Source organism: Callorhinus ursinus, unplaced genomic scaffold, assembly GCF_003265705.2.
Source record: "Callorhinus ursinus isolate GAN/ISIS: 27379988/994484 unplaced genomic scaffold, GSC_fseal_2.0 scaffold2, whole genome shotgun sequence".
NCBI lineage: Eukaryota > Metazoa > Chordata > Mammalia > Carnivora > Otariidae > Callorhinus > Callorhinus ursinus.
This window is the reverse complement of record NW_027397064.1, coordinates 33335877-33362830: the sequence shown is the minus strand read 5'-3', so window position 1 is coordinate 33362830 and position 26954 is coordinate 33335877. Positions and strand designations below refer to the sequence as shown.

The 26954-nt window shown below is 42.0% G+C and overlaps 1 protein-coding gene and 1 long non-coding RNA gene across 10 annotated transcripts in view; one reads left to right on the top strand and one right to left on the bottom strand.

Moving 5' to 3' along the window:
- The window catches only part of SPATS2L (spermatogenesis associated serine rich 2 like), a 160855-nt gene that overhangs the window by 114991 nt on the left and 18910 nt on the right, over nt 1-26954 (top strand). For 6 of the 7 annotated variants that reach the window (XM_025893937.2, XM_025893930.2, XM_025893953.2 and 3 more), the window contains 2 exons: nt 8656-8862; nt 10185-10320. In XM_025893937.2, the coding sequence (XP_025749722.1) occupies nt 8656-8862; nt 10185-10320 (343 nt within the window). The remainder of the gene's footprint in view (nt 1-8655; nt 8863-10184; nt 10321-26954) is intronic. The other variant, XM_073880546.1, reaches the window with a different exon arrangement.
- Nucleotides 23096-25820, bottom strand: LOC141374669 (uncharacterized). Of its 3 annotated transcripts, none has more exons than XR_012381743.1 (3): nt 25485-25820; nt 24809-25184; nt 23096-24333 (listed from the first exon to the last, which is right to left on the bottom strand). It is a non-coding gene; the product is annotated as an uncharacterized lncRNA (long non-coding RNA). The 3 variants fall into 3 exon arrangements; XR_012381747.1 differs by having other exon boundaries at nt 24809-25124; XR_012381745.1 differs by having other exon boundaries at nt 24809-25124; nt 25625-25820.

Sequence of the window (26954 nt, the reverse complement as noted above, 5' to 3'; positions counted from 1 at the left end):
GAAATAAACCTGTCTGTTTGTGTCTCTGTTTCAAAGTTACGGGTTCCTCCGACTTTCTGTTCATTCCCCTGTTGAGCAGCGACAGAAGAATGATGGAACGTGCAAATCCAGGGGCACCATCACTGTAATGTGGAGAGTTTTCGTGGGGCTTCATCACTAGACCATTATTCTGTAACATCTGAAAGAATTATCTTTACTCACTGTCTCCATTTCTTCACCTCTGTCTCTTGCTTATCAACCTATTCATTATGGCTTACAGCCCCATCACTCCAAAGACGTTGCTCCCACTAAGTTAATCAGTGGCCTCCATGTATTGAATCTAGCAGGCACTTTGCAATCCTTTGTCTTTTTTTCTTTCTGCAACATTCAGTGCTGTTGATCACTCTATCCTTAATTACTCTGTCTCTTCTTTTTGGTGCCTATGACATGACACTCTCCTGATTTTCCCTCCATCTTCATTGTTCCTCTGTTTCCTTTGAGGGTCACTCTTCTCTACTTGGCTGTTAACGGAGAAGTTCATCAAGGCTTGGTTGGTTTCAAGTCCTTTCTCATATAAAACCATACCATCTTCTTAAATCATTTCAACCATGCCCGAGTTTTAGTTATGTAAGCTGGCTCACAAATTCATCTTCCCAGTCCAGGCAACTCTGTTTTCCAGGCTCTTACTTGACATTTTCACTTTAACAGTTCAAAGCACTTCAACGACATGCTTAAAGTAAACTCATGATCTCCCTCCCAGTCTCAGTGTTCCTGATCCTAGTGTACTATCTATTTTATGTGCAAGCCAGAAATCTAGGCATCAGTCCTGACATCTTCCCCTCTCTCACCTCCCACATCCAGTCCATCAACAAGTCCCGTCGATTTTCTTTTCCAAATATTCCTAGAATCCATCCAGTTCTCACTGTGTCTCTGCCTGTGCCTTCCCACCAAAGCCATCATCCTCTCTTGCTTGTGTTGCTAGAGGGGTTCACTGATTAATCTCCTAGTATTTTCATTGTTCCCCTCTAAGTCATTCTGTATCCTGAAATCTTTTCAAAACCACAACTCTGAACTCTTAAGATAAAAACCAAAAGTCTCACCATGGCCTGCAGGCTCAGCATGGTCTGGCCCCTGTGTGTAGCTCCAGCCTCACTGTAATGGCCTACTCTTCCTTACTGTCTCTACTCCAGCCATTCTGGTCCCCTCTCAGTCCCTCATGCTGGCTGCGTGTATCAGTCAGGTTCAAGTCTGGAGACAGAACCCACATGGTTTATTTGAATGGGAGGAAGGTAATACAGAGAATTACTAAAACACTAGAAACACCAGGAGGAGGTTAATTACTAAAAGGGATCTAGACACGCAAGAGAGTAGTTACTATCTCTAGGAAGGTTGGACAATAAAGAGAGCCCTCCAATCCAAGACTGAGATTCTGCTCCCATCAAAGGTACGTGGCCATCAGAGGAACATGCAGCCTTATGGTGGCAAAACAACAACAAAAACTTGCAGAGCCTGGATCGGGCTGTTCTGTAGAATGTTACCACTGCCAGAGGGTGTAGGGAGACTGGCCCTGCTCAGAGCCACAGGGACTCGGAGAACGCAGCAGGGGTGCAGCCCAGAGCTCCTGTGACAAATAAGCATAATAAAGAACAGACCTGGGAAGAGAAGAGTATGCCTGCTCTCTTAGCATGCATGGTCACGTTATCGCCCTCCCCTGATAAAGCTAACATCCCGCTAGCCGGCAAAAGAGAATCGTTTGCAGGGGCCAGCTCCAGCACCACAAAGTGAGGCAAAGAAGGGGAGATTTGAGCTAAGAGACAGTAACTTGATAACTGGCACACAGTGCCCCCTCCTGCCTCCAAAGCCATCTCTGCCTGGACTGCACTTTGCTACCTCCTTAACCTGGTTAGTTCACAGGCTTTCGGGTGAGCAGAGGTGATGCCTGGGGAATTACTAGCACAAAGTCAGCTACGCCAATGACAGACTTCAGAACACTGTGCACTTTTCTTTCATAACACTTATCACAGCTGTAATTCTACATTTGTTTGTGTGGCGGTTTGATTTATGTGTCTTTCTAATACCCAGCAAGTTCTGGAAAGACTGAGAGCACATCTGTCTTTAATCACTCTTGTAGTTCTGGCGCCTAAAACAGTTAACTGGACACGAGAGGCATTTGGACGAACAAGCCTTTCTCCATGGAAATATTAGTGATAGAATATGTAAAGAAGTGTAGGTTGAATTTTGTGAAGTCACTATGCTACTTTTTAAAGACAATTATGAATTTTGTATTTCTGGTTTTAGAAGAAAATACTAATGAAGAAATTTGAGGGGCACCTGGGTGGCTCAGTCCTTAAGCGTCTGCCTTCGGCTCAGATCATGATCCCAGGACTCTGGGATCGAGCCCCGCATCGGGCTCCCTGCTCTCCTGGGAGCCTACTTCTCCCTCTCCCGCTCCCCCTGCTTATGTTCCCTCTCTCGCTGTGTGTCTCTCTCTCCATCAAACAAATAAATAAAATCTTTAAAAAAAATGTTTTTTTGAAAAATGAAGTAAGGTTTAAGGGGAAAAAAAATCCTACCTCCTTGAAACAACCACTGTTAAATTTCATTTCAGAATTTCTTAACTGCACAGATATATAGGATTTTTAAAAACAAATATTATTTAGTATGTGAACTTTTGTGTTCTTGTTACTTAACATGACATGATAAACATTACCTCATTTCTTTAAAACATGATTTTAATGGCCACACTGTGTTCTTATGAATTTGACATATTCCTTTTTATTCCCAAACTATTGTCCATGTGGATTGTTTCCATTTGTTTGCTATTGTAAATAATGCTGTAGTGAACATTTCTTATATATAAGTCTTTATAAACAACTATAATGATTTCCTTGGCATATTTTCTTAGAAATGGAATTTTGGGGTTCAAAGAATATGATTATTTTTGAAATTCTTAATATACTGCAGTCCAGAAAGATTGTACTAATCTCATTGTTTTTATTTGTAAAACTGATTAGTAGGGTGATGGAACACTTTAAGATGTTTCACTTCCATTTGCATTTCTCTTTTTGTGAATATTTAAGAACACTAAGATTATGATCAAAGAACTATTATTATTATTATCAGTTATCATAAAACACTAACATACTGACTTAATTACTTTTAGGTGAATGTAACATACTTTCAGGAACAGACATTAGCAATTTTAGGCATAATTTTATAACAACAAAATTATACTTTGTTTCTTTTTCAGTTTTTTTCTGAGTAGAACTGCTTTATAATACTGTGTTAATCATCATCAGACAACTGCTTTACTGTGTACAAGAGACTGTGCTTTACTGTGTATAGTAGGATCTTAACTCAATGGGTTAAAATAATTTTTTTAGACCTACTCTTATATATAACACATTTCTTAAACTTGGATTTGAATTCTGGGTATACTTCTTTCAGTCTGCTTATAAATACATAAAGCTTTCCCTGAAAAGTAAAATCTAAAAAGAAAAAAGTGTTTTCAGAAACTTTCGAGTCTGAACACATACATGACTGTACATATATTATGAAAATCTTTGAAACCTAGTCCTATATTTCTCCCAAGAGGAAGGTTTGTTTTCTTTGGTAATGTTAACAAAAAACAACCACCACAGTTTATGTTTTGCTCTGTAAAATAAATCCACACAAGAAGCAATCAAATGTGACCTATAATGAAGAGAAAGATGAGTCATTAGAAGCAGAACAATATTGCTCATGAATGAAGAAGCAAAATCTTCAACAAAATATTAGCAAGTTGAAGTAAGCAATATATAAAAAAGATAATGCATTATGATCAAGTGTGCTTTTTCCCAAGAATGCAACATTGGCTTAACATGTAAAAACCGATTAATGTAATTTGCTATATTAATAAAATAAAAGAGAAAAACAATATGATCATCTCAATAAGTGAGACAAAATAAAATCACTTGGCAAAATAATAACTCCCAGAAAACTAGGAATATAAGAGAATTTCCTAATAAACATATGAAAAATCTGCTCTACAGTTAAGATCGTATTTAATAATAAATATTGGATACAGTTTCCCTAAGATCAAGAACAAGGCAGGGACACCTATTCTGCATTGTACTAGGGTTCCTAACCAGTTTAATAAGGCAAGGAAAGACTGGAAAGAAAGACACTAAATTGCATTTACAGATGTCATTATTGCCTATATAGAAAATTTTAAGAAACCTATAAAGACAAAAAAAAAACTAATAAGGAAATTAGCAAGGTAAGTAAGTATACAGTTCAATATATAAAAAATCAGTTGTATTTTTGTAGCCAACAATTGGGAAATGAAGTTTTTAAAAATATTATATACAGTAGCCTAAAACATCTCAAATACCCGGGAATAAATTTAACTAAAGATGCACAAGACACTAAGAACTATAAAACAATGCTGAGACCAATTAAAGAAAAGCTAAATAAATGGCATGATGTATCATGTTCAAAGATCAAAAGATGCAATATTGTTAAGATACTAATATCTCCAGATTGACTTATAGATTCAACTCAAGCCCAGTCAAACTCCCATCAGATTTTTTGTACAAATACACTGATTGCTTTTGTAGAAATAAGCTGATTCTTAAATTTACATTGAAATGCAAAGGACCTAAGTTAGCCCAAACAATCTTGACAAAGAAGAGCAAAGTTGGAGGACATATATTACCTGATATTAAGACTCATTAAATAGTTACAGTAAAAAAGACAGTGTGGTGTTAGGGGTGAGGATAGACAACTGCATGAGTGGAATAGAATGTAGTCCAAAAATAGAACACACATATATAGTCAATTGATTTTCAACAGAGGTGCCAACATAATTTGGTGGGGAAAGGTGAACTCAGATTGACTGCTATGGTCTTATGTTACTTTTTCACATTTTACATACTAGTTGTTAAGGGCAGGGTGACTATGTCCCATTTATCTCCTATGAATAAGCCAGGGCTTGCACATACCAGGTACTCCATATGTATCTGTTGAGTTAGATTGAATCAGAAATCAGAATGATACTCAGGAAGATGTATACCATATATGTTGGGATTTGATAAATATTTTTAATAAAGGGAAGGCTCAGGTAATAGTTAAATTCAAAAACATATAAACTTCTAGGAGCCATTTTTAGGATTAAATTAAAATGTATATAGTATTTATTGAGATCTGGACAGATTGGGTGTTTCCAGAGATAACTTTTCTTTCCAAAATATAACTACTTTGATTCGAGTATTTGATGAATATGGATAAAGACACAGCCAGAGATTCCTATCAAACTAGGCTCCCTGTAACTAGAAGGGCCCCAGGCATGGAAAGTACCAGAATAATGCTCATTCATTCATTCATTCATTCAGTGTTCATCATGTACTTACTAGGCACCAAGCATATAGTGATGAACAAGACATACATCACTCTGTCACCACTTTTCTCATGTAGAAATTGCAGAGGATATTTTAAGGTTTCACTAAAATCAGAACTCTCTTAGTCTAGAATATAAATTAGTAGGGATGGCAGATTTTAGATCAATAATCTCATGCTCTTTCTGATTTATATTAGTGTTACCCAATAGAAATATAATATGAGCTACATATGTAATTTTAAAATTTCTATTAGCAAAATAAATAAATAAAATAAAATTTCTAGTAGCCACATTAAAAAAGTAAAAAGAAACAGGTAAATTTAGATTGGATAATATATTTTATCTAACTTAATACACACAAAATATCATTTTGACATATGATCAATATTTTTTAAATTGTCAAAGTAATATTTTTAATTCTTTTTTTTTTTTGTACTAAGGCTTCAAATCTCAGTGTGAATTTTACCCTTACAGCACATTTCAATTTAGTCAAGCCACATTTCAAATGTTGAATAACCACTTAGAGCTAGTGGCTACCTTATTGAACAGAGATTGGAATAAACTCTGAGTAAGCTACAGTCTGTTGAAGTTTATAAGTAGATTTCAGAAAGAGAACTGATGGTATTTCTGGCCATAATGTTAGAGGGAAATCACGGTATCCAGGAAAGGACCCCCATTATTCTGTTGCTAGAAATATCAGGATTTGTGGTTAAGATGAACCTAATTCTGTTATAGCTGAATAACTTACCACCAGCTTTCATCTGAAAGAGCCCCAGAGTTTTACTATATTTGGAGACAGATCTGTACAGCCAATGTGCAAATATATCCAAACCATCTTTGAGAGTTTCAGATCTTTCCAGTGTTCAGTGATTTCTACCAATAAGACAGCTTTTCAGGCCCCTAAAAAAAAAACCTGCTATTCATATTTCTCAATGAATTTTTGTTGGATGAATGATGAAATGAACCAGTAACCCACATACCAGTTCTCTGAGACACAAACAAAATATTTTCAGCTGTAGGTTAATGAACCCATGCTCATTTGCATGCTTGCCTTCCATTTAAAATTCTTATGCATCCAACAGAATAATGCTTTCCCTTCATTCTAAGATCGTTATTTCCATTAGGCTATAATATAAATCCCCTTATTTTCAAGAATAAGACTAATTTACTACACTGTGCACAATGCGCTATATTTTAGATTCTCAATTTATAACATTTCATCAAGGCTGAATCTTCACTAAGATTTAGAGAGGGAGTGAGTTGGAGCCTGCACTTAATCACTATTTTAACAAAACATTTACAGACTCATCAAAAAATTAGTTTTTCCTCTTATGCAGTAGAGTTTCTTTAGGTGGATGGTGCCATCCATCTTCACCTCAACAGAATCACCTGGCAAGTAGAATCCTGGACCCACTGCTGGATCAAAATCCCTGGAGGTGTTTTCTGGAAATTTGCATTTGTAACAAGTACTAAGGGAGAACTCAAGCACAATAAACCTTGATAACCACTGCCCTACACTGAAATTCTACTTTAGTATACTTAAAGATAAAATTGCATACTACCATTTAAATCTGTTTCACCACTGGAGGAAATGCTGTTTTCAGTACTTAATTTGTTCACTACCTTTGTTGAACATTTCATTGTGTATTGTAATTTCCCTTTAGAGAGTACTCATCATTAAGCCCATAAGATGTATGCTGTGCTTTTTTTTTTTTTAAGACCTATTTATTTATCTTAAAGAGCGAGACCACGGCAGGGAGGGGCAGAGGGAGAGGGAGAGAGAGAATTCAAGCAGACTCCCTGCTGAGCATGGAGCCTGATGCAGGGCTCAATCTCATGACCCTGAGATTATGACCTGAGCCGAAATCAAGAGTCAGACGCTCAACCAACAGCCACCCAGGCACCCCTGTGCTTTCTTGATATATAAGTTATGAATGATGGATTCAACCAAAGTAAAATTTACACCTCTCTTAAATGTCTAAAATCAAATTGACTAGGACCCAGATGATAGTCTTTTGCACCCTCCCAGTATAGTCTCCAATTGTTTGTGGCAAGTATTAGGAAAGGTTCTTTGTTTTGTTGTGTCTTTTTCCTATGAAATCATTTTAAGGGTACTTTAATTCAGTCACAATTTTACAGATAGCTATTGAGCCAGACCCAAGTACTAGGGCTTCAAAAATGAATCAGATTTCAGTATTTGACTTCAAGGGAGTCCTAGCCTCCTCAAGGCAGGGATGAGGGGCAGACACATAAGCCTGTGTTAAAATATAATGCAGTAAGTTTTTATGAGGTGCCACTGGAGTAGAGAGAAGTGAGGCAGGACGCAAAGGGACCGGGATTCATAGAGGTGGTGCTGTGCTCTGAGTGTGAGCTACAGTCAACCAAAAAGTGGAGTCATTCCTACAGGTGCATCCAGGACACAGGGAAGCTCAGAACATGGGTCTCCTGGATCCATACCTGCACTCTCTCTACTACACTCAGCTTTCTCCAAGAACCTGGCTTTCAAGAGCACTCTGGCTTCCCTTTTTTAACACCCAAAGCTCTCTCTGGTTGTAAGATGTTAAGGGTGATACATTTCCTTTTCCGGCCACTAAGATGCCATTTAATTCACTCCAGCAATAACTAAATAGAAACCTACCTTTAAAAGATGCTGAGAGCAATGTGCTGCTAATTTATTGCCACATCTATTAAAGCTCTAGAGACAATTTGACTCCCTAGATTTTAAATATAGTAGAGATATTATGTTTCCCGATTTAATCCCTCCATAGATTAAGTGAAATGATTATAGTACCTGTTGTCACTTCATTCTTGCTCTATCTGCAATCACTCTTCTGCCTTCATTAATTCAGAATAAAATACCACAAGACATTAATGTAGCACTTGGAGATAGGAAGGCTGCATTTTTATAGCCTCAATGTGAAATCCTACTTAAAGATGCTTACACCTTTACTAAATGAGGAAAAAAAAAATCCAAAAATCTCTTCATCTCCTAATAACCTTCATTACGTGTGAGGAAACCAAGGCTCCAAGATGTTAAGTGGCTTGCCCAGGGCCACCGTATGAGTAATTACCAGAGCCAAAATGCCCACCCAGGTCTTCCAACTCCCAGCGCAAGGCTGTATTTCTAGGATATCCTCAAATCTTCTGGAGATTCTATTAAAGCAGTCTCTTCACTGTTTGCAACAGGGCATTATTGCCAACATGTAAACAAAAACAAAAATCTTGGCATTCCCCCATCACTTTCTCATCAGTGTTTTTAGTTTATCACTTCACAGTCATTATTTGGTGTTTTCTTACAGAAGGCAACAGACCACTGCAACAGAAACTATCCTTAGATGGGAACCCCAAACCTATACATGGAACACCAGAGAGGTCAGATGGCCTACAGTGGTCAGCTGAGCAGCCTTGTAACCCAAGCAAGCCTAAGGCAAAAACATCTCCTGTTAAGTCCAATACCCCTGCAGCTCATCTTGAAATAAAGCCAGATGAGTTGGCAAAGAAAAGAGGTAAAGTGATTTCTTTTGCACAAATGATTCAACACATTTTGCACACTCAGAGAAGTGCCAGAATGAAAGAATTTTCCAAAGGATGCTGCTTAGTGAAGAGAGATGCACATGTAATTGCATTTCTTTCTGTGACCCACATAGTTTAAAAAGTAGATGTGATTCCTCCCATGTTCGTCGAAGGTCTCAGATGTTTAAGAGGAATTACATCCCTTTCTCTGCCCCTCTGTGGTCATTCTTCTCTTCGTAGGCATGGATAAATTTGCACCACGAATCCTTTGTACCCTCATATTTTATGAAGCAAACGTTTGGGAGCCCTTTTAGTAATGTGACTGCCGAATGTTTCCCTGGCACACATGTTCTTAACTTGCACTGAATGAAGATGAATCTAGAGGCTGATATGACCCTCCTCATGTAAATTCAGTTCTATGTTAACCTTGCAGACAGTGTAACCCCGAAAGAGGATTTTATAATTGACACACTATGTTTTTATTATATTTTGAACTTAGTTATACTTTACACATAACTGGTATTAAACACGAAAGGGGCTAAATCACATCCTCTCTGATTCCCAGAGGATGAAATGATATTCTCCTCATTCAGCCTCAGTCGTATCTGATTTCCTTGGCTTTGGTTTGATAGACTTTCTTACTTCTCTTGAGGGAGAGTTCTTTCTTCTAAGAAACGTGGCCTTGTTGGGATCCGTACAATTTGCCCATTTGCTCTGCCCTATCTGTGTACCTTGGTGATGGTTTCAGGAGATCAGGCGAGATTGGCAGCCATTGAGCAGCTCTGAGTGCTGCCGCTCTAATTACAGGCCTGGCTCGGGACTGATGGGGCCAGAGCCAGCGTACCTGGCACCAGTGCTCCCCCCCTTCCTGAGCTCATTTGTACCTCTCCCAATCTCCATCCTTTTCCTCATCCAAAAGCCCTGCTGGCTTTTAACCACACAGAGTGGTGAGAGCCAGCAGCACGAATGGTCTTCAGACATAATCAGATTCTAAGAAACTGTCGTCTATAATAGAACATAATGATCAGAGCCTCTTTCCAAAGCACAAGGGAGGCACGTGTGCCCAAAATGGCCCACCCGCAGCACCCACTAGTCAAACCACAGCACCTCTCACCCGCTGTGGATTTTTAAAAGTCTGGGTTATAAACACAGAAACATCTTCTTGACAGAACTTTTTTTCATTGAAAAACAAAAGATAAATCTCTCTCTTTTTATTAGGGGTAGGGGAGTTAGCTGCTTTTGTTGTTGTTGTTTAGCTCAGATAGAAAAAGATAAAGTGTTCAATTTAACATTTTTTTCATGACATTACTTTTAGGCCCAAACATTGAGAAATCGGTGAAGGATTTGCAACGCTGCACTGTGTCTCTAACGAGATACCGTGTCATGATCAAGGAAGAAGTGGATAGTTCAGTGAAGAAGATCAAAGCTGCCTTTGCTGAATTACACAACTGGTGAGTAATTCGACTTAGAAACTATAAACTTACGGCACTTGAGCTGTTCCTACAGGTAAAAGCATCTGATGGGAAATGTTGCTTATTTAATACATAAACATCACAGAACAACTCAGCAAATTTTTTTAAGTCCTGCAGGCAGAGGCCTATATCTTGGGAATAAAAAAGAAGGGAAAATGTTTGAATAAGAAGAAACCCGATACACATAATTCACTGGAGTTTGAAGTTGGCCCCAAAGTATATGAATGATGTAGAACACAACCTCAACAAATGATATTTTTGACAAATCCCTGGAAGGCTAATATCATGAATGCCACTGAGAAAAAAATATTTTCCAGCCTTATCATTATAAAATAAGAAAGACTCCCTTAACAAAACTCAGAAACATCTTAAGCAAGCTTAGTGATAGAATCCCATTCTTGGGTATCTTGAGACTGGAATTAAGAAATGATACACTGGTGTGGTTTTGGTCCTGCCCTGCCCCGCTCTGCAACTGATGTTGATGGGAGACATTTCTTTGAGCTCTGTATATTTGCTCACGTGCACGACTGAAATGAAGTATCTACTGGTAAAGGTTAAGTTACTGTCAGTAGAAAAAGTTCTCAGTGTATCAGTCAAGACTCTTCCAGTTTCATGTGACAGAAACCCAAGTCACACTAGTTCACAACAAAGGATAATTTATTGGCTGATGTACATGAAAAATCCAGAAGATTCCTTTAGGCAAATTTGGTTCTAAGCCCAAATTGTGTTCTGAGAGTTCAGTTTCTCTCTCACTCCCTCCCTTTCTCCTTTTCTCCTTCTCTCCTTCCTTTCCTCTCTCAGCATCTCCTACAATCTCCTGGCTCTGCTTATTCTTGGCTTGATTCTTAGGTATGATCTCTCCATGTGGTAGCAAAGATGACCCCCTAGCAGCTCCCAGCTTACGGAATCCTTAGTCCCTGTGATCTGAGAGAGAGCTTTGTCTCCACCAGTTCCAGCAAAAGTCCAAGGGCTCATTCACATTGGCTGGGCTGGGTCATGTATCTGTCCCTAAACCGGTCGCTGTGGCAAGAGGGACAGTCTCCCCACTAGCCAGGCCAGGGCCATGTGCCCACCGCAGAGTTGGTGGTCGGGTGAGCCCCACCTGAATCTCATGGACTGAGAGTTGAAGAGCTGTGGTTTCCCGAAGGAAAATCAGGGTGCTAAAGAGAAAACATATAAAGACAAGAAAAACATATCCACAGTACCCAGGCTCACATGTGTTCTCTGTACCTCATTGGCTCTCCATGATTCTAGAATTTGATCCCATGTTCTACATAGCTGTCCTTTCCAAGTCCTTTCTTTGACACAGATGCGCTTCTTAGCAGATTATAGAGTTGTATAAAACCAAGGATTACGCTTAACATAATCTAGAAGTCTTGAATTTTAAACCGTCTGCTACATATAATATAAGATCCCAGTGTGCATAATGTATCAGAGACTTGAAAAAAAAAATCAGAGACTGAATGATCCCTCATTCAGTGAGGGATCATTTCCCCTCTACCCAGTCATGTCATCTCCACCTTAGTGGAACTCTTCTCTGTCTGATCAGACGATAAACTAATTGTTCAAAGCAAACTGCAGGAATATGTTTGAAAGTCCTTAGAGAAGATAAAGGTGCTATACAAACAAAAGGTGTTATTAGTATTACTGATTTTTTTAAATTTTCTAGTTCTATGATTTTTTAAATCTATCCTTAAGTTACCCTAATATATATATATAAGCACACTCAACTTCCAGGCCTGTTCTCCAGAGCCAGAGTCAGCAAACTTTATCTATAAAGCGCCAGCTTGTAAATATTTTGAGCTTTACAGTCGGCCGTGTCTCTGTGCAACTACTCAGTTCTACTGTTGTGGCACGAAATGCAGAGAGGCAGTGGGCCAGATTCGGCTCGCGGGGGTCGTAGTTTCCTAGTCTCTGGAGGCATTAGTAAACTGCTCAGAGAAGACCACTCTGTCTTACTCTTTTGTGTGGCATTTTAGAGTAAACTCTTCCTCTGGGGCCTCTGTATGATACCTTCCCTCTGAGTGACTCACACACTAATTGACAAAATGTAGCACTGACCTCAAGTTACCTCTCTCCTCCAGCTGCTTGGAGTACTTTTTTTTTTTTTTTTATTTCCTTAGTAAAACGAGCACCACATGGGTCACGGGACATCTTGAGATTTATAACCGACTCTCTGTGTTTCACTCAAGACCTGGAAGTGTGGTGCCAGGGCAGGCAGCACCCAGGGAAGTTGTGTATCTTTTCTCAGCTTGTGGGTCACATTTTGTTTTAAACTGCTGGGTAGGATCGCTTCTGAATGAACTCTGCCAGGCAGCACTGCTGTTTAAAAGTCACCTCCTAACAAATGGCACTTTTCCTCCAAACGGAAGAAGAAGAAATAGAGATGAACCATTTTCCATGTGCTGTTACTACAAAAATGCGTAAACACCAGTGCTTGCTTTCCGATCTAACCTTTAATAAAAATGATGCCAAAATAAGTACATACATGTTAGCTTAAACATAAAACAAAAGGAATTCTTTCTCATCGACCATCAGCAGGCATTTCTGCCAAACGGAAAAACGTTACCTCTCTCTTCCAAACAAGCCTGCAGCCTAGCCTAAGCGACGTGATTGATGTACTTGGATAAAGTCCTCCTCTCATTTTCTGAGGGGGAGAAATGGATGAATTTCAGGGACTGGGCTGCTCTTAAAAAATAACAGGTCACAGAATTGAAGAAGGCAGCTTGCATGTTTTCAAAAATGAAGTTTTCCTCTTGGGGGTGTAATCTTGGACTCCAGGCATTAGAGAAGATTTTGAATGCAGCGTCATTCATTTAATAGAGTCAGACCCTCAGGATTACCTTGTAAGGCGTATCCATATACGGAAGATGTGGGACAAGGCCTCTGGAGATTTCCCAAACGAGTGATGGTTCGGAGAGAGACTTGAACCCACCCTGGGCACAAACTACATTGCACTTCTAGCTTCCTCTCTCCTTGCTTCGGGCCATCCGGCGCCCTCACCAGAGCCTTCAACGGGCACTGCGTGGAGCTTAGAAATAAACAGACACTCTCAGGTAAGACATTCTAAACATTCACTTTGCCGGGCTTCAGGAGGTGAATCCTTCCTGATCAAGTTCTCCAAAAGCCTGCTGGGATTCACGGGCACGATGATTTGGGGAGACTGGGAGAAAGCACTTGCTTGCACATGCCCAGTCCCCGGTGAGCACGCATCTGAATAAAATGAACCCAGTGCTTTTTGGACCCAGCCTGGCCATGAAGAACGCTTTGTTCAGTACAGTTACTGAAGAAAACCATGAAGTAGCTCAAAGTTGGCCTGCGACCAGGACACAGTTACATAAGGCTGAATGATCATTACATGGATCATTCTCATTTTCCCATAAAGAATTGGGGATCCGAGAGGGCAGCAAAGATGACATGATGCTCTCACGCAGTCTTAACGGAAAATAAATTTTGAAACATGAGTGTCTGTGTGAAAAGTCACATCAGGAAGTAACATGAAACAGCTGGTTTCCTTTCTATATGATTGGCCCCCTACCACAACTGGAAAATATTCATCCTTTGGAATCCTAGCTGCCAGATATAATTGCTTTGTGTGCAGACTAGTCTAGCTTCTCATCACAAATGTGTGTGTGTGCGTGTCCAAGTTGATGGTGCAGGCTTAAAATGAACAATAAACATTAAATTCAAAAAACATCAAGGAAGGAGAATAATCCTCGATAGCTGTGCCATATGCTGGGGGAGGAAGTATTCCAAAACAGGGCTGTAAAAATTGCTAGGTGCTATTGTCAATTTAACATCTAATTAAAAGCACTCCTAAAGGAAATGGAAGATGGTAATGAGCCAGAGGGTAGAGCTTGTGCTGGGGATGGGGTAACAGTGTCATAGAGAATGGAGGCTGGGAGGAACAATATTTTTAGGCTGCTTTGCTTTCAGGTAGGAAAGGGAAATCAGTCCAAGCATGCGTCCTTATACCTCATGTTTAATTTTTCCTGAAGCAACGCCAGGTCTTACTTCAGCAGAATTTGGAGTAGGTCAGGAGTTCCAGGCCCTGCTCGCCCCCACGCCCCCAGCCCTTGCTTTCCTCTTTCTCTCCACCTTGGGGTGTCCTCCCCCACAGCAAAGACAGGTGCTCCCTGCGGGCCAGGGGCTCCTCCCCACGACACCACTCACTACAAGATAAACTTGTACCCGGTCCCCATATCACTTTCCTTTTTTTCTTAGTAACGATTGACACTAACCCTAACCTCATCCTTCTGATGACCGTGGGTCCTCCTTCCCAAAGTGATATATTTAATTCTTATGTTAACAGAGCATTGAGACCCTCTCCATCAGCCAAAAGAATAACCCTACAAGTGAGAATTTCAGGCTGCAAAAAAAGCTATTCCGAAATGAAGTCTATCTTCCAGCATCCCTCAAATCTCACTCCGAAGTGGGCCTCTTGTCTGCCATGGAAGCTTCGGTGGTAGCCAAGCAAAACCACACACAGACCACCAGGGTAGTCAGCAGGGTGGCCCCACACACCGACCAGATAAGCATCCCTGTGACATTTTAAACATTGTGTCCTTTTTCTGAGAAGGCCTCCCGAAGGGGAAATTGCCAGTGGGGCCTTCCAGAACAAGCGAGGCAGCCCTGTGTCCCACATTCCCAGTCTGCTGCTCCTTGGGCGCCCAAATCATGTACAAATCTTGGAACATACAGCCTTGGAATGACTTCAATTCGAGTCCAAATGAGACAATTTTTCTTTCCTTGCAGGTTTATCACATAGCAGGATTCTTTCCTCCTGGGTTGGTTCTCCCCAGCCCACCCCTTACATTCCCCAAACTTTTAGCTGATTTTTTGTTAATACGTGGCTTTCCATTTGATGCTAAAAGCCTGGTTTTCCTGTGCTCTTGGAGTTTTTTATTTGTTCTCTTAGTGAATAACCTAACATTGACTGAAAGATGGTGCTTTCTTATCAGTGCCGCAGGAAATTTTAAACGTAAACTTTCTAGCTACATTACATTACACTTTTGTCTCCTCAAGCCCAGAAAACCGGTTATATTGAAGTGTAGCAAGTTGAGGGCTTGGCGTTTTTGTCTATTTGCATTACAGAATTCAACTCAGTCCTGAGGAGAAAATGGAAAAATGAAGAACCAGAAGTTGTTGCTAATAGCAGGCAGTCACTCTCATTAGCCATTATGTCTCTCCCTGAGTCTTTTTCTCATTTTGCCATAAAACCGAATGTCACAGTGGGGACTAGAATTAGGATGAGGTATGTAAAGATACAGTAGGGAGCTGTTTCATTAAGTGTCTGTTTAGAGGATTATTATTTCTCTTTGGCTTCGGCCAGGTGGCAATATTCCTGGGTGCTCCTGGGCTCACATGGCCTGTGTCCAGCCACTGTCACGCTGGTGACATCTGCAGCCATGCTGGCCCTTGAGCTACTTAAGCTGAAGGAAAACCGGTCTCTCTGCCCCTTAGGGTGCAGTCATGGTGGAGCAAATATTTGGTGACCATCTAATTAGCTGAATCATGGAAACTGTGGCGCTGTGTATACCTTGATGGGTGAGTACAGGAAAAATACGTCTTAGTTGAAGCGGTTTCTAGAATCAGAGTAGATGCCGTGACAACAAGCAAACTTGGTTTTTGAGTTCGGTCACATGGAAGACATTGACATAAGCCCAGATAATGAGCAGAGACTCCATTTGAAAACTGTGGCTGAAATGGTACTCATTCCTCGTGCACCCGCGAACGTCAGAAGTTCTGGAAGAGTGTGTTGTCCATTAACAGAATGATGCTTTTCTCTAGGCCATTTGACAGGGGATGCTCGTAATGGGATTACCTGTGGGAGAGCTGATGTGGGGAACTTTTGCAGCCACTTGGCATTGTTACATAATGCCGTACAGACTCTGGTTCCCTGTTAAATAGCAGCAACGTGTTCAATGGTTGCTAGATTTTGCCAGCTCCTTAGATTAAACGTGTAATGAAGACAAAATCAGAAGCTTGCATTGTCCTTTTCTACGGTTTTTAAACAAAATTTAATAAAAGGTCTCCATGTCCTTCTGCTTTGGAAATAAATGTAATCTTCCCATTGATCAAAACCTGCACCAGCAAAGACTTTCTGACTGCTCTCTTTCCTTCTTATCAGATAGTTTTTCTAAGTGCCCACCTGCTTGTGACTTGTACAAAGAACTATATGACAGAAATTAAACAAACCTGTACCTTCTCCCCACACCCAACATTCGAGATTATGCCAGCATATTAAAAGAACTCACAGTATGGAGATGAACATACACCTGCAAAGGACATCAAGAGGCAATGATAGAAGAGGCTAATAAATATATTTATGCCTCAGGAGAGCCCTATGTATGGTTTCTGTCACTATCCTCACTGACAAATTGAGCAAAATGACTCCTTTTCCCTACTCTGCACCAGTCCAATAAATAGAAATAAGCTCCGGATCCATTCTGAATTGTGAAAAGGGTAAATACCATAAACCACAGAGAAACTCAAGGTTCCTGTGACTTTGTGACTAAGGCGAGTCCCTGTGGTACACTGTATTTCAAATCTTGCCTCGTTTGTGAATATGTGTCATTCTAAATAGGTGTAGCTCACTCTTTGGAGGTGAAAGCTTCTCTTTTCCTATTTTCTCTCCTCCCGAGGTTTTTCTGTACATTAGATGTTTCCCCAGGGCTGCTGCAAGGGCTGAGTGAATCACTCGACATGAAGGAAGAGCGGGTTGATAAATACAAAAAGTACAGAACTGGCCTTTTCAGTTGGGTATAGTCCCCAGGAAACCAGCATAAATAGTACCTTGTATTAATAGCCTTTCTGAGCTCTGTGTGTGATTACCTCCATATGTTATGTCCGCCACACACTTGGCACTGGAGGTCAGCTTTCCTTTTACTGCAGCCTTCTTTGTGGAATCATAGACCCACAATAAGAGCTGGAGGACAAGAAGTTGATTGTGATTTCAGCTTGAAATCTGAAAAGATCTCTGAATCTTTTCAGCAAAGGAACGCTACCAATCCCATCAGCTTGGAAACATGCTCCTGAATAGGGTTAGTTTTCATGATAGAGTAGAGATATAAAAAAGAATGAAGCAAATTGTTATCTGTACAATCCCAGATGAAGAGTATGTGTTTTGTGTGTGTTTTAATTTATAGTATAATCCATTTTCAACAAATTTGTTCCTGGATATTAGTGTAAATACAAAATACGTTCTAGTTTCCAAACTGGGATATCCTAGATCACAACTCTAGAATGGATCTTAGGACTTATCCTAGATCACAACTCTAGAATGGATCTTAGGACTTATTTCTGTTTATGACACTGCTACAGAGGGAGACTCTGTAGTCTCTCAGGGGGAGACGAAGGAGTCATTTGGGGCAATTTGTCAGCTAGGACAGCAAGAAATCATACAACAGGCTGTGCCTGAAGTCAGTATAACAGAATTCCCTATTATGTCAGTTACACTGTTCTTCCAGTGACTGTAAGCCATATTCTAACAAAAGTCACATCTTCCAAGGTTTATTAACCACTTAATTAGGAGGCATGCTGTGTAGAGTTAGAATAGGATTTAAATCTCAACTCCACATATTCTAGCTCTGAAGATGGTTGAGTTTCTTAACCTCTACTCAGCTACAAAACGGGGTACTACCGTCAAGGGGTTTTATGAAGAGTTTAGGTACAAGATATGCATTTCTCAGATTATTCTAGAGAATCTCTAGCCTGGCCCATCTAGGTTGGTTCTCTTTCCTTCCAGATAAATATTTAGTCAATGTTGTTCTCTCTGTACCAAGACAATGGGAAGAAGGTCTCTTTTTTCCACCTTTCTGTTTAGCATGCAGTGGATCCCAGCTATGCGATTAGGAGGGCTTTACTGTTCATTGCTTGAGGGAAGGAGAAGTAAGGCAAAAGGACCCTGATTCTGAATGGCCACCGTGGCCACCAGATCAACCCCCCTTTCCCTCTCACATCTTTCCATGCCCTCTCTCTGCCTTCTCTTCCCTGTTCTTCATTCACCCCTCCAGTAGAGAGACACACGTGTCATGAGCCAGTGCTTCTCAGACTTTGGAATGCACAGGGAGCACCTGGCCACCATTCGCAGAGGCTCTGATTCTGTGAGTGAGGGGGGAGCCCAGGAACCTGCGTGTCATGAGTACAGAGGGTGCCAACGTACATGGTCTAAGGGCCACGCTTGAAGAGACACTGCTAGAAATACTGAGGGATAAAAGTGGTGCCCTTCCAAACAAAGTCCAAGGTCTAGTGGGAGTAGACAGAAACAAGCTGTGTGGTGCAGTATGGCGAAAACTGGGAAAGGGAACGCGCGTCGGGGAGGGTTGATGGCTGGCTGGAAAAGGGTCCATCGCAGAGGTGACATTGGACTGGCACTAGAAGTAAGGCTAGGAATTGCCAGACCGAGAAGAGAGAGAGGGTTCCCTGCAGAAGGAACAACACGAGGAACCCGAAGCAAAGAGACCACAGTGTGCTCTGGGAGGAGTACGCTCCCTGGGTCTCATGCCATGAATAAATCGATTGTGCACACATCCCTCTCAAACCAAAAAATTTATGTATAAGTCATATATGTATACCACTATTAATCTGTATCCCAGAAATTAGGAAAGTCTGCTTTCTAAAGTAAAGAGTAAGTACATAAAGTTTAAAATTTCATTTGCCCCCCCCCCCCCGACTTGGGAAGCAGGTGGTTGTAAAATTGAATGGGAAAAGGTACAGGCGGACTAGGGCAGGTGCTGAGGAGGAGTGGTGGTAGCGAGCCTGGAGATGCTGGGTGGTGAAGAGCCTCAGGGCCCAAACCAGGAAACTCAGGTGCCCACCTACCCCTTCTCACACAAGAGCCCATCAGGAGGCCAGGAGCAGTCTCCCCGAGGCCAGGACCTAAGCTAGACGTGGGCCAGCATTGCTGGGACTCTTTGTGCCACATCAGTCTCTTCCAGCTTCTGTTGCTCTTCCTTGTGTTCAACAACCGTGATGGCTTCTGCATGGACGCCTCCCCTCCCCGCTCAAATTAGAGAGAAATGCCACAGTGTTCTGAGTGATTGACTCTATTTGGAGTCTGAAACAAAGAGATACTTTGCCTTGTTTTATTTTGAAATTAGTTTTATTTTATACTGCTTTCTATATTTTCCAGCTTTTTTAGTGAGCATGTAAAATGAAATAAAAATATGAGGAATGTTAACTCAGTGCCTTAAATGGCCCCCTTGTGCTGTAAGACAGTTAAACATCCACAGATACAAGTCTGCCTTCTTTTCCATAGTGGTAGTCTTAGTTTGGTTTTTTTTTAAGGGGGTGGGAGTAAATGATATAATGTTTAAGCTATAGAAACTGAAATACAGGTAAGTTACTTTCTCTGAATAGTGATCTCTGGAAAGAAACAAAACTAAGAAGTAATTAGTAAAGACAAGAAGTTATATTACTAAGTGAAATCCTATGTAAAATTCTAAATGGAGGTATACAAGGAGGATAGATTTTTCAGCTGAGCTTGTGGTATTGTGGGATTGGTAGAATTTATAGGATTTTGCAACTCTGATACCATTTTTAAGACTCCCAAGAAGAGAAAGAATCTTTGTGTTGCTTTTTTTTTCAATTAACTATTTGCTTTTTGAGGAACTCCTGGATTTTATAAGTATCGGGAGTCAGTCTTTATACTAAATCTGCCCATGTCTCATTCCAGAAGTGCACCTCAGACAGTGTGATGAAATATTCATTGACCGTGATTTAAATTATTGTAGGATTCCAATATAAAATATGCAACTAAGAGATATTAACATTAACAGATAATATTACCTCGGATTAAAGAAAGAGAAATAAAATGGGCTCAGCCTGATTGGCAAATTGAGTGCACTTATTGCATTCATTGACAGCCAGAGGGATTTTAATTGCTTTATACTTTAAGTGTGATTCATGCTTAGAGGCACCGCTGCTTCCTTTCCCCGATAGTCCCGATTACTAGGCACCACTTCAAAGGGCTGTGTCCCAACCCCAGTCTACGTGCCGTAGACATGTATGTTGGGTTTTGCTGTGCTTACCAAATAACAGTATGGAATTCAGGAGATGTTTAGAAAGATCAGTTTGTCACCACTGCTGCGTTTGGAAAAGAAGAGTTCCAATTATAAAAAAGAAGGCAGGTGGTTGTAAAATCAAATGGAAAAAGGTACAGAGTAGAAGGTGACAGACCCAGGAATCCCAACAAAACTCAAGAATGAAACATAGCCAACTACTTAATAATGAGCATGGAGTGAGACCGGCCACAGGGGGCGTAGAGAAGGGCAGGGGAGACCTGTCTGGGGTAGGCGTTAGAGGACGTGATCACATGGCAAGTGAAGGAAGAGGAGTCACACAAATCACATGATACCAGTGACGAGCATACAGGGTACAGGAGGGACAAGATGGGGATGGAGGGGAAAAGAACTTTCCCTCTACCCTCCGGGGTTGTGGCTGAGACCCCCGTAATGGGACAGATTAATAAGAGAAAAACGAACAGAAGTTTATTAGCATGTGTACCTCATGTATACATGGGCGATACCCAGGGAAAAGTGAGGAAGCTCCCGTGGTGGCTCAGAATTCACAATTAAATACCATTTTGACAGGGACAGGGGTGGGGGGATATAGGCCTCTCAGGGGAGAGTAAATGATTCTAGGAAATACGAGAGGGCCTTAGAAGAACAGACGGGAGGTATGATCATTTGTCACAAAGTACGTCTGGGTGTGGGGTCACCTTCTAGGCTCTTGTCTTACCTGGTTGGCAAAACTCGCCAGGAGGGGATTTATGACAGTTGAGTTCCTTGGAGGCTCTGTCTTTAGTCAGATGAGGGAAGTTTAGATACCATCTCTCCCTGCACTGGCAGTTTTTCAAGTGCCTGGAGCTCACAATAGTCAATACACCAAATTGCTGTATTTGGGGGTAGGGGGCGTATTCTGCAACCCTTCAAGAAGCAGAACAGAGAAAGGAAGAATGGGGACTTGGCAGCATGCGAGATCACGGGTGCCATTTGCAGGCACCTGTTGTAAGTGGTAGAGCTGCCAATCCTCCGGACCCTAGGAATAGAAGACCACACGCGGCCTCACTGCCTCCGTTCCTGTCAAGCCCAGGACAGAAGCTCTGTTGACAAACAGCAATAGTTGAGAAATGGGTTTTACCCTGGGCCCAGGAATTCCTGGTAACACTCGGGGAGCTGGACTGGAAATGGCACCCGTGGTAACAGTATAGTACCCCTTAAATGTTTAATAAGGGGAGTTTTCCTGCCAGCCACCTGGTGGGCGGTACACGCTGCCTCTCCCGTCAGCCCTGGCTCCTCACCTCGGCCCACATGGTGGCCACTGGACATTGACACTGGTACGCCTCTGGGCATTCACAGTCCTTCCCCCTGATGCCATAGGCAGGAGCGCAGCTCACAGCGGGGGCAATGTTTTTACATTAGTCTTTATGCTATTTGGTACAGGCCAGAAAGACTGAAACATCACCTTCGAGGTCGTTGGCATCCTTTCTCCCCAGCCATTCCCACGCTCTCTTTCTGTCTGCTGGGCTGGGGCTGGGGGACAGAGCATGCTCAGCCGCCCATCCCGCTCCGGCCTCGGCCACTCCGCTCCACCTGCTTTGTTCTGCTTGGCAGCAGAGGAGTGTAGGAGGCTCTGAACTGAAGCACTTCATCCACAAGAGGGTCCTGAAGCCAAACTGTCTGGGATCAGATGGTCCCGGGCAATTTCTCTCACTGCAGCCTCCCTGAGGCAAACTCACCGAGATGAAATGTGGTCTAGTGTTAACTCTTTAACATCAAATCCAGCTGCCCCGGCAGTTTGATTTCTTGAAATTCCCTTTGAAATTCTGCTTTCATTCCTCAGTACCCACCAGCAGGTTTTGCTCGCCAGCTTATCAACCACTGACAGTCCCATGGCTGCCCCCTATCCCAGCATCTTTATTTATGAAGGACACCGGACTCGACATGGCTTGCCCCAGCTTCAAAAGAAAGAGGTTTTGTCACTCAGTATCTTAGTCTCCGGGTTTAAAGAAGAATCTTTCACAGAGCAGAAAATGATAAATCTCTTCTTGCTAAAGTGCCTTTCTGATTCTTTTTATTATTGTTATTATAAGTCCTCTGTAGAAAAGAATCAAGGCAGTGGCAACATTTTTATAAAATGACACTTTATCTCTGTGATTAACTATATAATAAACCGTAAAGACTTTGCCATGGTAATCTCCTCCTTACACCTTATTGCTTTAATAATAAAAGCTTTTTTATGGCAACAGAATAAAATTTTACTATCCAGACAGTTTAGATAAAATGAGAAGATATGTTTTTGGAAGGATAGAGGGCATATCTGAAACATGTGAGGTCGGCATAGGTTTTATGTGAGCTCGGTTTATGTAGAACATGTTCGATGTGTCTTAAGTCTGGTGCCCTCCGGAGGACTTTATACAACTATTTAAAGAATGTCTAGTGGGGGTCACCTGGGTGACTCAGTTGGTTGAGCCTCAGACTCTTGATTTTGGCTCAGGTCTGGATCTCGGGGTCCTGAGATAGAGACCCACGTGTTCAGCAGGAAGTTAGCTTGTCCCTCTCCCTCCCCCTCTGCCCCTCCCCCCCTTTCCCCCCCACCCCGCTCCTGCGCATTCTCTCTCTCTCTCTCTCAAATAAGTAAATAAATAACCTTAAATTTTAAAAAAGAACTTATAGGGGTCACTGAAAGACTAGTTAAAGAGTTCTGTATTTCTGTCAAGTACAGAGGATTACTGTTTCAAAGCAAAAATGTTCAAAACCAAGAATTGCAGATGATCAGTGGGGGAAAACACAAATTTCAATAATTTATTGCCACCCTAATTTGCATACAGAACCATCAACTACCTGTTTTGATTCTGAGCCAAACCCTGTGTGGTTTGGTGATTATCATTGCACTTTTATTCATAAGCTTATGTCTCAAATGATTAGATTCCATCAGTGGCAGAAATTATATAAATTTTTGCTTAAACATAATTTATATGCAAACACTACAGTATACCAAGAAGTTTCATTATTGTTATCCCACAGAAAAATGAATACGTTGTCTCCCCTGCTCGTCACTATTGAGCAGTTTCTTTTTCTTTTTTTTATGTTTCAAGTTTTTATTTAAATTCTAGTTAGTTGACATAAAGTGTAATATTGGTTTCAGGAGTAGAATTTAGTGATTCATCACTTACATATAACACCCAGTGCTCATCACAAGTGCCCATCACCCATTTAGCCCATCCCCCCATCCACCTCCCCTCCAGCAACCCTCAATTTGTTCTCTATAGTTAAGAGTATCTTATGGTTTGTTTCCCCTTCTCTTTTTTTTTATCCTCTTCCCCTATGGTCATCTGTTTTGTTTCTTAAATTCCACATATCAGTGAAATCATATGGTACTTTTCTTTCTCTGTCTGATTTATTTCACTTAGCATTATACTCTCTAGTTCCATCCATGTTGTTGCAAATGGTAAGATTTCATTCTTTTTGATGGCTGAATAATATTTCATTTATATATATATACATATATATGGAATACATACACACACACACACCATATCTTCTTTATCCATTCATCACTCAATGGACATTTGGGCTCTTTCCATAATTTGGCTATTGTTACTATTGAGCAGTTTCTTGTCAAGCAACCCACAATAGTCTCAGACCATAAAGTTGAACAGAAGTTTTTTAAAACTCAGGGTTTCCCTGAAAAAGTGATGATTTAGTGGAGGCCTGAAGGAAGACTCACGGTTAATGAAATGAAGAAAGGCTGGGTTGGGGAGGAGGGTTGTCTTCCAGCAGAGAGAGGGGCATGTGCTAAGGCCCTGTGGTGAAGAGAGTAGAGCTCATACCTTCTGGAGTTTCATGAAGCTTAAACAAGGTCATTCCAATAAGGTGCTGGTGGTCTACCTAATGTGCCTAGCACACAGTAAGCACTCAGGATGTGTTAGTTATGATCAGCTCTCTTTTTGAAGCAACTCAGGGCTGACGTCTGTCTGCACAGGTGTACCTAAAAAGCAAACACATGACCTTTAAGCTCCTCAGTAGGATTGTGGTCTGTGACACTGCCTGTGATTTCTCCTCGCCTTTTCAATTCTCTGATGTCATTCCTCTTAAGAACTCCCGCCCTCCTTATCTGCTAACTCCTACATCCCAGGGTTTTGCCCCGCACCTTCTGTCCTTGGCAGCCTGCAGAGTTTTTCATGAGGTGCACTCAGTGTAAGTATCTGCCCCAGGACCTCTAAGAAGACCCAGTAGGACTTACGCATGGCGCTGATGAATGTGCTCATGGAGCTGGATATGAGACCGGGCCTTGGAAGGTTTTGGATGCAGTCTCTCCTCTTTGACCCCTCTGGTCCGGCTCCTCGGTGTCTGACCTTTACTACTACCCCCTCTCCATCCTCTGTACCCACTTCCCACAGTATTCTGCCCTTCCACAGTCCTGCCGCTTTGAAAGTGAAGCCCAAAGAAACCCTCAGGTGTACCTTATTGAGATTCTGGAGGAAGGCTCAGAGGGAGCTGCTTCACGCCCGCACCAAACCCTGGTTTGCATTCAGTTCCTCGGTTCTGCGCAGAGTCCGGGCTCAGCAGAGATCCCTGGCTTGCCTTTATGCACTCGAGTTTTGAAAGTAGTCGTACATAGCCGTGCTTGCATTACTAAGACTCTTGAGTACAGTCTTTGCTTGAAATACCCAGAAGAATGGAAGCATGGTTTGATGCCAACTTCACAGGCTCCTTCACATCCTCAAGTGGGCAGATTAACAATTTATTGTGAAAACCTTCATCCCTCCTGTTGCTCGCCTGGAAGGCCCAAAAGTAACCACTGTATGAATATCCAGCTTTGTCGAGGATGTGTTGAACCTGGGGATATGTATTATACTCCAGATGTCTATCTTGTAAACTCTCTGGGCACATAATTATGTGAACAAATTTAATCACAAGAATTTATCCCGATCTTGGAGCTGGTAAATAAATCAGCAAAGGCCCCTTCCTCCACCATTCTCCCATCCCAACACGCACACAGGGTGCAGGGCTCCCAGCCTCCAGGCTCTGGGCCTTGTTTGGGAACTGGTGGGTGGGAGGACTATGGGAGGCTGCCCCTCGGGAAGGCTTACCACACCCACTCTTGATCCCGTGCATGAATTTCCTTTAGCTACGTACCTTACATGCTTTCAGATCCCAGAGACTCTAATCAGAAGCCTACCGGTTGTTTGGGGAGGAGGGAGTTTCTTCTTTCCATCATCATTTTCTCCCGTCTGGTTTTTTGCTTTTTCCCCAGTAAGTTCAGCAGGTCCTCTCACCTTTGTCTCCGCTTTCGCTTTCCCAAAAAGACCGTAGGCTCCACCGGGATGGCAGGGGGCCTTCATTCCCAACTGCCTGCCCTGCCCCAACAGCCTTGCTGGCACAGGGCCGGCACTCAGCAAATGCTTGTGCAATGGCTGAATATTCGTACGTCCCTGCATTTCCAGTGCTCTCTGGGGTATAAACCTGTGCCCCCTGCTGCACTCCGCCGGGGAAGAGAACGGAGCACGCGTCAGCTGCCAGGCTCACGTGACATGTAGCCCGTGATTCAGCTGGACTGTCCCCGCCCCCAAGTTCTTTGAACTCCTGCTGGTGTCCAGTGGAAGCCGAAAGCCCTCCCTAAGATTTGTGCCAGTTCCAGGGGTGAGGGTGCGTTTAATATTCTCACGCTCAGTCTGCCTTTCCATCTGTTTAGCCTCATATTGACCCAAACATGGAACCCAGCCCCCCACCTCGGTGTCTTGTGTGTGCGCACCTGTGCACGTTCAGACCATTCGCTCCAAGCACAGTGAAGACCCAGACGTCCCAAGAAAGGCTCACATCACCTTCTGGCCCACGGAAGTTCTTTCGCCCACCCCAGCACTGGTGATTTCTCCTAGGCTCTTCACCCTGCACAGTTCCCAGCCTTCATGCTGACTCCTCCCTCTCTCTTCTGCCTCTCTTTCTATAGGGGATAAAAATTCAAAACATGTCCTCACGCAGAGTAGCTGAATCGTATTGTTGTAATTGGGGCTTCTGACTCCAGATTTCTAGGTTCCCACCTTATCTCTCTAACAGCTCATCAATTAGCCTCATTTTCCTAAACTAACATAGAACTGCCCTCTCTGGGAGGGCTGTTAAACACAAAAACAAAAAATTGTTTGGCCCCTATTGGCTACGTGTGTGAACTTGACAGAGAAGCTAAATATACCTCATAATCACAGAGGCACAAGCCTCTTGTGATTTAACTCAGCATTTCACATGATTAAGAAACATATGCTGGTTTATGAATAGATGGTCTCTGGAAAGAAATGCAAGAAGCTGGTGATGGTGGACACCTCCAGGGAAGGGAGCCAAATACACTGTGACAGAGATGGGATGAAGACTTCCTTCTTTTGTATTTCCTATAATTAAAACACATTGACATTATACCTATTTAATGTCAATAAAGAAGGTACAGGTCTCCTTACGTGCTCTCTCACCAAAGTGATCATATCCAGTGACCTTGAGCCATATGCGTCATGGGGACAGTTGATATCTACACTTGATGGTTTAGGCTTAGTGCCCAGTTCTGGAGACGTCACTTCTTTCCATTAGGATTTCCTGGTTGGAACGAGCTGAGTGTCTCAG